Source organism: Anopheles gambiae, chromosome 3, assembly GCF_943734735.2.
Source record: "Anopheles gambiae chromosome 3, idAnoGambNW_F1_1, whole genome shotgun sequence".
In the NCBI taxonomy this organism is placed as follows: Eukaryota; Metazoa; Arthropoda; class Insecta; order Diptera; family Culicidae; genus Anopheles; species Anopheles gambiae.
Window position 1 is genome coordinate 58,233,678 of NC_064602.1, and position 10,913 is coordinate 58,244,590.

At 39.0% G+C, this 10,913-nt stretch overlaps 2 protein-coding genes across 3 annotated transcripts; one reads left to right on the forward strand and one right to left on the reverse strand.

Moving 5' to 3' along the window:
- The first annotated feature begins 1 nt into the window (after position 1).
- Positions 2 to 2,622, forward strand: LOC1272663 (SET domain-containing protein SmydA-8). The gene is made up of 3 exons (XM_311564.6): positions 2 to 399; positions 939 to 1,692; positions 1,758 to 2,622. The coding sequence occupies exons 1-3, from the start codon at positions 259 to 261 to the stop codon at positions 2,534 to 2,536; spliced, it is 1,674 nt and encodes a 557-aa protein (XP_311564.5). The 5' UTR covers positions 2 to 258; the 3' UTR covers positions 2,537 to 2,622.
- LOC1272662 (serrate RNA effector molecule homolog) lies at positions 2,623 to 9,248 on the reverse strand. 2 transcript variants are annotated; one of them, XM_559074.4, is made up of 9 exons: positions 8,946 to 9,248; positions 8,433 to 8,640; positions 8,237 to 8,373; positions 7,796 to 7,892; positions 7,552 to 7,734; positions 6,173 to 6,239; positions 4,032 to 6,109; positions 3,833 to 3,952; positions 2,623 to 2,980 (listed from the first exon to the last, which is right to left on the reverse strand). In XM_559074.4, exons 2-9 carry the CDS (start codon positions 8,573 to 8,575, stop codon positions 2,902 to 2,904), a joined length of 2,904 nt encoding a protein of 967 aa, XP_559074.4. In that variant the 5' UTR covers positions 8,576 to 8,640; positions 8,946 to 9,248; the 3' UTR covers positions 2,623 to 2,901. The 2 variants fall into 2 exon arrangements, with proteins under 2 accessions (XP_559074.4, XP_061513971.1); XM_061657987.1 differs by lacking the exon at positions 2,623 to 2,980 and adding an exon at positions 3,424 to 3,553 and having other exon boundaries at positions 8,948 to 9,109.
- Positions 9,249 to 10,913: the final 1,665 nt, after the last annotated feature.

The following is a 10,913-nucleotide window of genomic DNA, read 5'->3' on the forward strand; positions in this document are numbered from 1 at the left end:
TACCACGGGATCACCCCCATCCTTTCTAACTTTGTGCTCAAATAATTGGACCAGTTAAAAAAATACATAAATATAGACTAAAATATACGATTTCCGAAAAACTTAGCTCAGCACGCATGCGCAAGTCAATTACCAATTAGATGTCAACATTGTTGCATCATTAGCAAAAAGTTTGCTCTGGTGTGAAGATCAACTTGGCCACACGTGGATAGGAAATTAGTAAATTGATTAAAGTGTAATACAGGCCATCCGTAAGATATGGAAGCTAATTGTGGATATTGTGGTGTTCCAGCGAAGTTAAAATGTGCTGGTTGCCAACAAGTGTATTATTGTAATCCTGATCATCAAAAGAAACATTGGAAAGCTAAACATAAGCATGAATGCGTAAAACCATATGAGGTGATTTATATTTTACGTTTGCTGTCCATATCAGAACAACAATATTTTCTCATTTCTCGATAACTAATATACACATTGCGACCAGCCACTTTGAGATACGAACGGTATTGATGGGAATCGTAAAAATCCGTTCCATCCATCTATGCAGCATGTGGCATTTTCTTAACTAAGTTTAAAAATAGAATGACCGGTTCTTTTAACCTAGTTCGTATGAATGTATTGCCATGTATATGAGAACCTTTAATAATGTGCATCATAGATATCCGGCAGTTGGGCTTCGCATTAAACGCGACAAGAAATGAATAGAAGTGAAATTTACAAATAATTTAAATTATTTCTTGCTACGTATGATGCTATTTTTAATAGCTACTGCCTACAAAATCCAAACCATTATTCGGTATTATTTGTCTAGATTGGTTACTGTAATAAATCTATATCCAATAAATGTTCAATATCGAAGCAGTTCCTTCGGAATAAAAAGAGAATCTAATCAACTGTTTCTATTTCATGTATGCTCTTCTCTTTCATTGAGTTTACAGTTGACTAAGAGTGATGAAATCGGACGACACTTTGTGGCGACCAAGACAATTGAAAAGGATACCATACTCTTTTCCGAGAATCCGCTAGTTATAGGCCCGAAATGGAATTTGGCTGACTACGAACAACGATCGACGGTAGTACCATGCGTTGGATGTTTTACGGACTGTCCGCTGGGCCAGTTCTACTGTGAATTTTGCCGCTGGCCAGCCTGCAAACCAGACTGTCCCGGATTAGGAAACTCCAACTTGCATGGGCTCGAGTGCGGTGTGTTACGTTTTGGTCGACCTCCAAAACCTGGGGATGATCCGGAAATGTTCTTCGATTATTATAGGTATGATGCATTATTGGTGCTGAAATGTTTGGCCCTACAAATTCGTAATGCAGACTTATTCGACCAGCTAATCAACCTTGAGAGTCATTACAATGCGCGTAAAAATTCCCGCTATTACGCGGATACTGACGAGCGTGTCGTTTCGTATCTGTTTCGAAATTTTCTCGATCCCCTGCAAAAGCTGGAGCGTAAAGAGGGCAAAGTTGTTCTCAAAATGTGCGATCGCAAAACGCTCCACATGATTGGAGGCATACTAGAAGTTAATGCCATGATTATTCCACTGTCAAATGGAAGAGAAATTTGTGGCCTATACCCGATGGGTTGCCTGCTCGAGCACAATTGTATGCCAAACTCCTTTTACACGTTTGATTGCTCTAAAGGAATGAAACTAACCTTCAAAGCTGGTAGGGACATACAAAAAGGTAAAATATAACACACTATCGTATGTTTTACGTGTTCAATAATTGGCTGTTGTTGTTGTTTACAGGTGAACATATAACCACTACCTATACCCATTCGCTATGGGGAACGCAGCTTCGCAGAGAGCATCTGAAAACGAACAAATACTTTGCTTGCAAATGCAGCCGGTGCTCTGATCCGACTGAATTTGGCACTTTCTTGAGTGCCTTGCGGTGCATGGGTATAGAGAATGAGCCATGCGGAGGCTTTCAACTGCCAATTAATCCACTTGCTGAGGACAGCGACTGGAAGTGCAACAGATGTCCGGTACAGATTACACACGATCAAGTTAACTTCCTGATGTCCAAGATAGGCGAGGAGGTAGATGACGTGATGAGTCGTAAGTCTTCTGTAAAAGAGTTTGAGAATCTAATCCATAAATTGCAAAACTTCCTGCATCCAAATCACTTTCATCTACAAACACTGAAACATTCATTGATCCAAATGTATGGACGCTTTCCCGGGCATCGTTTGAGCGAGCTTTCCGATGAGATACTACGCACAAAATTAAAAATGTGTCATGAAATGTTAACAATAATCGAAGTGCTCGATCCAGAATCTTTCCGATTAAGTCTATACGCCAGTGTGATTTTACTAGAACAACATGCAGCCCTCATTGAGCTACACAAGCGCCAAAATTCTCTCACTGCGTCTAATGTGAAGGATGCGCTCAGTGAAGCTTTGCAGAGTCTGGTACGTGCTAAAAATATTTTGCGGAACGAAATGGGAACATTGCAAGGTAAAAAATTAATGGAACAAATAGAGAGCGCTTTAGAAAATGTAAAGGCGCAACCTGGCACTAAATAAGCGTTTCTTTAAATTCATTTCTTTTTATAAAATCTTAAATACGACCCATTTCAATAAACGCGTTAAAATTCTATTATTACACGTTATTTTGGATTCGTTCTAATTTAATTATTAGTCCATTTTATTCATTTTCCTTCGTTACAAATATCGGTTCATTCAGTTTCGCCCACAACAATGCACTATTTTGCATTTATGCTATTATAAATGAGAAAGATTACTTGAATTGATTGATTTCCTGTCTACACTCTCATACATACAGTAGCGGAATAATATCCGTAACATGTTAGGTGAAAAATTAATGAAAAATGTACGGAATACATTTATGCTTTTGTTTTAAATATTGTCGATGGCGGTAAGTAATTCTTTTATAAAAACTCATCAGGTTCGCGAGGAGCATCTAGATCCCGATAATGAATTACTGGTCGGTAGTCAGGACCTCCCATCCTAAAACAAAAAGAAAAAAAATATAGTTGTTTGTGCTCATTAGAAAGAAATAGAGGAATATATGTTAGATTTGTGTTTGTGTGTGTGTGGGAGAGAGAGCGAGGAGGAAATGCCTTGAAGGTAATTAGGGGAAAAGTATTGCTTTAGTTGTATGAGAATCTAGTTGTATCTATCTGTATTCTAGTTGTATGAGTAACTTTATGTTAATCAGTTGTACTCTCAATACAGTACAACAAAGCAGAAAAGGTGGTGCGAATTGCCCTTCCTGTTTGATTTTTGTTCAATTTATCGCTTTTATATTTATTGCATGAATACCTTCTCACAGGAAGCCATGAGAATAAACACAAACAACAACAGTTTATTGTATGTTGGAAAGTATCGCTTGCTTACCTAGCGAATTCGGACCATATTACATGGGATCATCAAAAAGAGTCTTATTCAGCTGCAATGTATAATTAGTGTGTTGGATGTATTCTACACATAAATCATGTCTAGAAAAAGCTGTCATTGAAATTCGGCATATCCAAGTCACTATATGCTACGATCGGTCGTCGAGGGTCCGCTCCCGTGTCTCTGTGAGCAAGCCGCAAAATCAATGTCAACCACAAGAGCAGCGCAAAAAAGGTGGCAAGTTGGCCGTTGGTAGAAGGTTTTATGACCAATGGAACAATTGTCATTTTACGTATCGTAATCCAAAAAGAGGAAAAGAAAAAAAGAAAAAAAACGTATATGCACAATCAGTGATGATAGCGGAGAAGCTTAATTTTAAGATGTTTTTAAATGAAATTAGGATGTGCCGATGATACTCCCTAAGATTGAAAAAAACAAATGCAAAAAGCAATTTAAACTAACCTTCCTCCACGGCCAAATCCTGCTCGTCCACGAGGATTTGGGGCCATCATTGATGCGGCAGCGTATGAAGCATACATGGGTGCATAGCTATGGGACATTCCAAAGGGTTGGTTGCGATATCTATAAAAGGAGGACGTATTTTAGAAAGCCAGTGACAAATAACAATTAACATATGTTTACACTTCAAAACACTACTTACCCTCCTGCACCGACGCTTGCATTAGCAGTAGCCGATGTTGCACCCTCAGATCCAGGTTTCTTGGCATTACCTGGATGTTCTGGCAGCTGAGGTCGCTTTGAATCTTTGAGATAGTTGTTGAAGTATTCTACTTCCTTGCGCACTTCTTCTACCTTTTCCGCGTGTTTGTTGAAAATGTGTTTACGTACAAAATCTGGACCTTTGAATTTTTTCCCTGACAAAGGACATAACCACTTATCCTTCGCTAACTCCTGAGTGTTTGCGGTGATAAACTTTTCCACTTCCGCTTCGGCATCCTTTGCACCGAGCTTTTTCATATCGGTCTCGTCTATATCGACCATTCTGGTAAGGAAGGAAGCCATTTTACCTTCAAATGTGCGAATATATTCCTGAATTTCGTTGCTCATCACTTTGCTCTGTGAGGGTGGTCCACGAGCGTGAATAATTCCGCATCGATTAGGCATTTCGTCTTCGTACGGATATTCACAATGGTTGTAGAAATCGACCGAATGCACAATCCGCAAATACAAGATCAATCGATCGAGCACTTCTATCAACTGAGGATCGCGCTCAATTAACTCGCCCTCCGAAACCTTTTTGCTGTCTTCCGACAAACCTAGCAGCTCCTCTTCTTCTGCCGATGCTTCTTCGATCAAATAATCGGTAATGTTTTGCAGTACGGGATTTTTTGATTGCAAACCAAATGATTCTTCAGGTTGAACTTCTGAGCCATTTTTATCTCCAGCTTCTCCCGTGCCAGATGCAGCTGTCGGAGTTTCTTTCCACAATCCCCATTTGTCGTCCAGGTTGTGAGCTATCTTTGCACCGAGCTTAATATCACTGCGCACAACAGTTTTGTGACAGGTGATACCGTTTACCGGGCGCACTCGTCGACTTAGATCTTTGTTGACTATTGCGCCCAGTTCACAATCTCTTAGACGAATGTTGTTCAAGTTCCAACAAATTTCCTTGATGTTCACTTCGCGCTTGAACGTTACCCAACCTCGTCGGAACCAGCGACGTTCCAGCAGAGGATCTGCGATTGCTACGCGAAGAAATCCGTTGTAGCGACGACACATAGCCTCCACTTCCGCCTTCGTGATGGACGGAGCCAAATTTCGTAGGAAAATTGAACTCGTGCGATGCAGTGCTCGCGATCCACTATCTGCAGGATCTTTCGCCAAATCAATAGTTTCTGCTTTAGAATCGCCTTCCTGTTGTGATTTTTTATCACTATTCTCTTTGTTTACATCGTTTACGGGGTCGGAACTATTCTTGTCTTTCGTGGTTTCCTCAAACTCATTCTGTTCCTTGTTCTGGTCGGCATTATCATCTCTATCATCAGCCGTGTTTAGATCTTCCGCGTCGCATACGGGTTTGCCTTCATCTACTTCCTTATCTCGATTAATGTTATCCATCGTATCTGCCGAATCTGATTTTTTTTCCTCTTCTGGGATTCGCATATTTTCTTCATCTTCATTATCCTCTTTGTTCATACGCTCATCTTTTTCTTCCTCCGATTCACTCGAAGACGATGAAGACGATGATGATGAACTTGAACCAGAATCAGACCGACTTCGTTTCTTACGATCTTCAGATTCATGTTTGTGTGCTTCATGTTCCACTTCGGCAATTTCTTTCTCGCTTTTTTGTGCATCATTCGATTTGCTCTTGTCCCCATTTTCATTTCCATCGTCCATGGATTTGGATAGTTCCTCTTTGATTTTAGAATTGCCATTTCTTGCATCTTCTTCAGACTGTGGCACACTGAGCACATCTGTTTCTGTCTCTTGTTTAGAAGAATCTTCCTCCATTTTGACGGCTAATTCTTTAGCCGTTGCATCCACTTTCGATTCGGTTTTAACTTTTTCCTCGTTTAGTGTAGCGGGCGTTCGAGCAGCCGCTTCAACTACCGAAGGCTTTATATCCAGCACTTTTAAATCTTCTTCAGTGCCTCCCTCCAGTTTAATAACCACCGTATCAAGCAAACGAAGCAACGCGTCGGTATTGGAAGCATCGACAGAGACTTTTCCAATTTCTTTAGACTTGAGTAATTCTAAGAATACTTCACACCGACGCTGATGAGTAAACATAATCGTTAGTGTTATGAATTCCATCATACGGTACAAGAATAAAATTACCTTCAAAAATGACAGCTGTTCTTCCTTTCGCTTTTGCGATTCTTCTGGATGATATTTGATCTTAAACCTGTAAAAAGTCGTGATATAAACATATAAATATAAGCGCAATTCCAAGATCATCAATATACATAAAATATAGTTCCAGAATAGAAATGCATTTGTAGATATACTGTAAATGCAAATGCTATTATGTATAACGACAAAAATACCTAAATCTCAGCGAAAAACGTCATACCAAAAATATCCTAGTTGACGTATCTCACGCATGTATCTCATTTCAATATTCAAAAGTGAAAAAGAATAAATATATTGAAATTTAAGTGCTATCACCATAATGAGATTCGCGATATTTTGAACGAAACAATCAAAACACGCCCTGAACCGCAGTGGATACATATCAATGTTTTGTTTTTTTTTTCGCGAAATTTATTCAAGCAAGATGCTGATTGTGTTTATTTAATTATCGTTTGTAGAAATAGAAGATGCATAATAAAGCCAACTCTTCCTTATTTTTCTTCTTTTTAGTACGGGTTTCCAGCATTTCATTGCTGGGTGTGAGTTATTAATGAAGTAGCTGTTTGTTTCATACACATAATGTTAAAATAGTAAATACCTCTTTTCGTTCGAATTTGTTTTGCTTATATCATTTGTTTGCAGTTATCCACGTAGCAGTAGAATTATTGAACGCGTAGTTATTCGGCGTTATACATATATTGATTTCGAGATTTGCATTGTAATTCGCGGAGGTATGAAGCTAATGTAGTCAAAAAAGAACACCGGCATTGCTCGCCTGTGTTAGATCGCATATTTCGGAACCCTATATCATATCGAAAGCCATACTTTGACGAGTTTAAATCATTCGCGGCGGCGGAACAAACGTAATCTACTTGCTGAACTGATAACTAGAGCATTCGCACTTGCGATTTAGGTTGAAGGATGAAGACAACGATTACGCTGGTCGAAAGTTATGTGCAATACAAGCCACTGCATAGTTTCCCGAGATTGAGCATTACTTTGGATAGATTGCTGCATGCAATCCACAAAGAAGATTGTTAAATTATTGCTTCATTCAAGTAATGGCCAATTCCTTACAGAAAACTATGCATTGCATGCCTGATGCACTCACTATCGATGACCAATAATCAACGCTGTTAAGGAAAAAATATGATTAGAAATATATATATCCATGTATATATATACAAGTAAATATTACAAACATTTAATATTTAGCAGCACATAATTAACACATTAATGCAATTGACATTTTTCATCATGGTAAATCGTATGGAGCATAACACGCCGATTGTAAAAATGTATGAAGCAATCGAAGGTTACACTACCAATTGATCAAATATGAGACACCTGAAAGTATAGCATACCATTCTTCGTCCTTGTGTGCAACGAAAAATTCGTTCATCTGCTGTCGCCTAAACTCAAGTTTATACTCGTTGTACTTTGTTATTGCGTCAGAGTCGGAGATCGAATCATCCTGTGTGGCGAGGAACTGTTTCAACGTCATCATGCACGGCTGTGTTAGCATATCTCCTGATACTACCGGTTCCCTGCAATTTAATACACATTACTGTACACATTTTGCAACACTGGTCGAATTTGCACTATTACCTTTGATGTGTAGCATGTTGATGGCCATAAGGACCGACAGTTGGATGCATTCCAAAGTGATCATGTGCGTAACCGTACATTCCATAGCCGTCATGTGCTAAAAGATAATAGAAAATAACATCAAGAACAATTGCTCAAGTCAGTTGTGTCCGTCGAAACAAATCGTTTGATAGCACAAAATACTACACAGATCTAATGATATTAAATTGATAGGATTATCAATACATGGTTTGAATATTTGGTAAAGTAACTAGTGGGAAGGTTATTAGACGAATCTTCCTAGACTGTTGGTTAGATCCGTGCTGCCGTAACGATTGTGGATGATAATCGTTCCTTCATATGCCATGAGCATAATCATTTTTTTATCAGCTTTAATATTTTGATTTTTTTCTTCTATATATTAGCAAATATGCCTCACGATTCGCGAAATTTTAATTTTACCTCCAAATCTATGTCGACCTTCATCACCCCATGTATCGCCACGCATACGTTTTACCGTGGGCCCTTCTCGAGCTGGCGAATAACCCCTATCTCTAGGTGGAGGTCTGTAGTCCCGGTAATCCTGTCGGGGCCGAACACTAAAAAAAGGCAATTAGGTAATAATTGATTCTGTAACCAATGCGACAGTTTACTATACCGATCAGGCCAATCGTCTCTGCCCCTTGAACGATCTGGTCGGTCGGCACCGCGTCCGTAGCTATCTCCGCCACCACCAGCGCTGCGTTCGCCGCGAAACTTGTCACGACGTTTCCGGTCGTATTCATCATCTGAGTCTCCCATTTTGTTGAGATGATGTAGTTGTTACACCGAGTTGGCTTTCGCTGCAGCGAAATTGGGCGCAAATGCTGTAAAGATAGTATAGAAGGTTCAAGAACACAACACATAACCTCAAAAATAATGCATTACACCATGTATTTATAGTTCGCACACAAAGATAGACAATTGGCATTTTAATTTCATCTAAATCGTGTTTGCCAGATACGATAAAAAAACGTAAACATTATCAACAAAGACTGAGCATTTATAAATTCTGTTCAGTATATAGAATCAAATAGAAAGTGTATGTCAAACACAGCGTCGCTAAGTTGGGCTTCAACTCTCCATTTTTCCGACTCTACGGTTCAACATGTTAATCAAGGAAAAAACTTACACAAGGAATTCTTCACACCGTTGGTCGATTTTTTAAAACAAAAAAACGAGTTATACGCGGGCTTGGATAAAAAATTAATATTCCCAAAGTGAGTCAAAATTCACCGGCGTCACCACATACCACAAAATACACAGACAGATGGAATGACAGGGCATTGAAGCTGGTATTTTCCAAATAACAAAAAAAAACTCTTTTTGACCAAGATAAACAGGGTACGCGCTACCGTCTCTACAGGCAGAGTGACCAGAACTTAATATTTTTTTGTCTAACCGTGCAACCAGACATACTGAAACAATTTCATGCGGTAAGGCCCGTGTCTGTGCTCCATCGGATGCGATTTTATCGGAAGGCCTGTCAAAATTTTATATGGAATTTGACAGATAACGTCGGACGTGCGATTTCGTCGTACGACGGAATCAAAAAATTTTGATTTCGTCGGACGCTGCATCCGATTTTATCGGTCAAACTAAATGTGTGGTGTTTTGTAGGAACAATCTCAACTTAATTTTTCATAATCGTTATATTATTAAAATCATCCAAATAATCGCAATATTATACGAAAAAGCGTTTGACAGCACGTGCGATAAAATCGCATGCGATGGAGCACAGACACGGGCCTAAGTCCCGTCCAAGGTGTTATAAATGACAAGGTGAAGTTGTTCAGAGCAAAATGACATTTCTCGACTTGACACATCTCTACCTGGGGCTCCGGTATAAAAATCGGGGAGGGCTGGTGCGGGGTAATGAAATTTGTATGCAGAGAGTGACAGATGTCCCCCACAATGTCGCCCAGCAAAAGCGGTAAAAATCAACCTTCTAAATACATTATCCTTGGGCCCGTCCCAAGTGCCACAAATCCACTAAACGACCACTAAACGGCTTCTAAACGACTCAAGCACTCTACCTAAACGGAATATAGAAAGACTTCGTTTAGCAGACGGCAAACGACTCATGCATTCTAAAAATAGCAAAAAAGCTGGTGGCGCCATCTGTTTGTGGGATACCCAACCAGTTGAGCTTCCTCGCTTGGAGGAAAGCTTTCTCATTTCCTCTGTACTGTTGTATGGTTTCGCATTGAAGTTATGCATCGCTAGAACTAGAACGGCGATACGATTGTTTAAATACTAAACTCCAATGGAAACCACCAGCACTGAAGCAAGTGAGATTTGAGTAATGGTCGTTGGTGTTGATACTCACGTATCTGACGTATGATATAGATTTTTGCTCGAAAAGTTAGAAGGCTATATAGGTCATGATAAGATGAAACTTGTCGAAACACATTGCAAGAAAAGGATAGCAATATAATAATCAGTTTTAATAAGCCATCTATTGATCAAACCAATGAAGCTGTGGAGCTTTCTTTTTTTTCTATGGATATTCAATTTTCAGTCGTTTAAGCTTAATCTGTGGCGCTTGGGTATTCTTTAAAAATTATATTTGGGACTTTGCGAGTTCTTATTTAACATTAAAACATAGATTAAAGTGTGTTATTTTGTGTTATTCCGTGAATTTATTCTATAATTCATTGTGTTTTTGACATTTTTGATGATAAAAACTAAGAAATCATTTTTTTTAATTTTCACATTAATTCCTCATTATCTACGAGCCGCATGGACAATTAACGTGAGATTATAACTCTTACTCACATGATTTTAAATTTCGTGCATAAACAAATCATCAAATCTTTTGTTAATATATATCAATTTTTCGATCAAATCAATAGACACACAAAAATGCACATAATAACAAAGAAATCTGTTCTATTTGCTAAGCCTTGTGTGCGGAAACCAATGGTTAACGGTTCAAAAATGACGTAAAGTCCCTCAACTATGGCGACCCCCCAAAGGCCCTTATCCACCACCTGATATTTTTATTCCACCTTGGATTTTATCGGAAGGCCTGTCAAAATTTTATATGACATAAATTTTTGACAGATAACGTCGGACGTGCGATTTCGTCGTACGACGG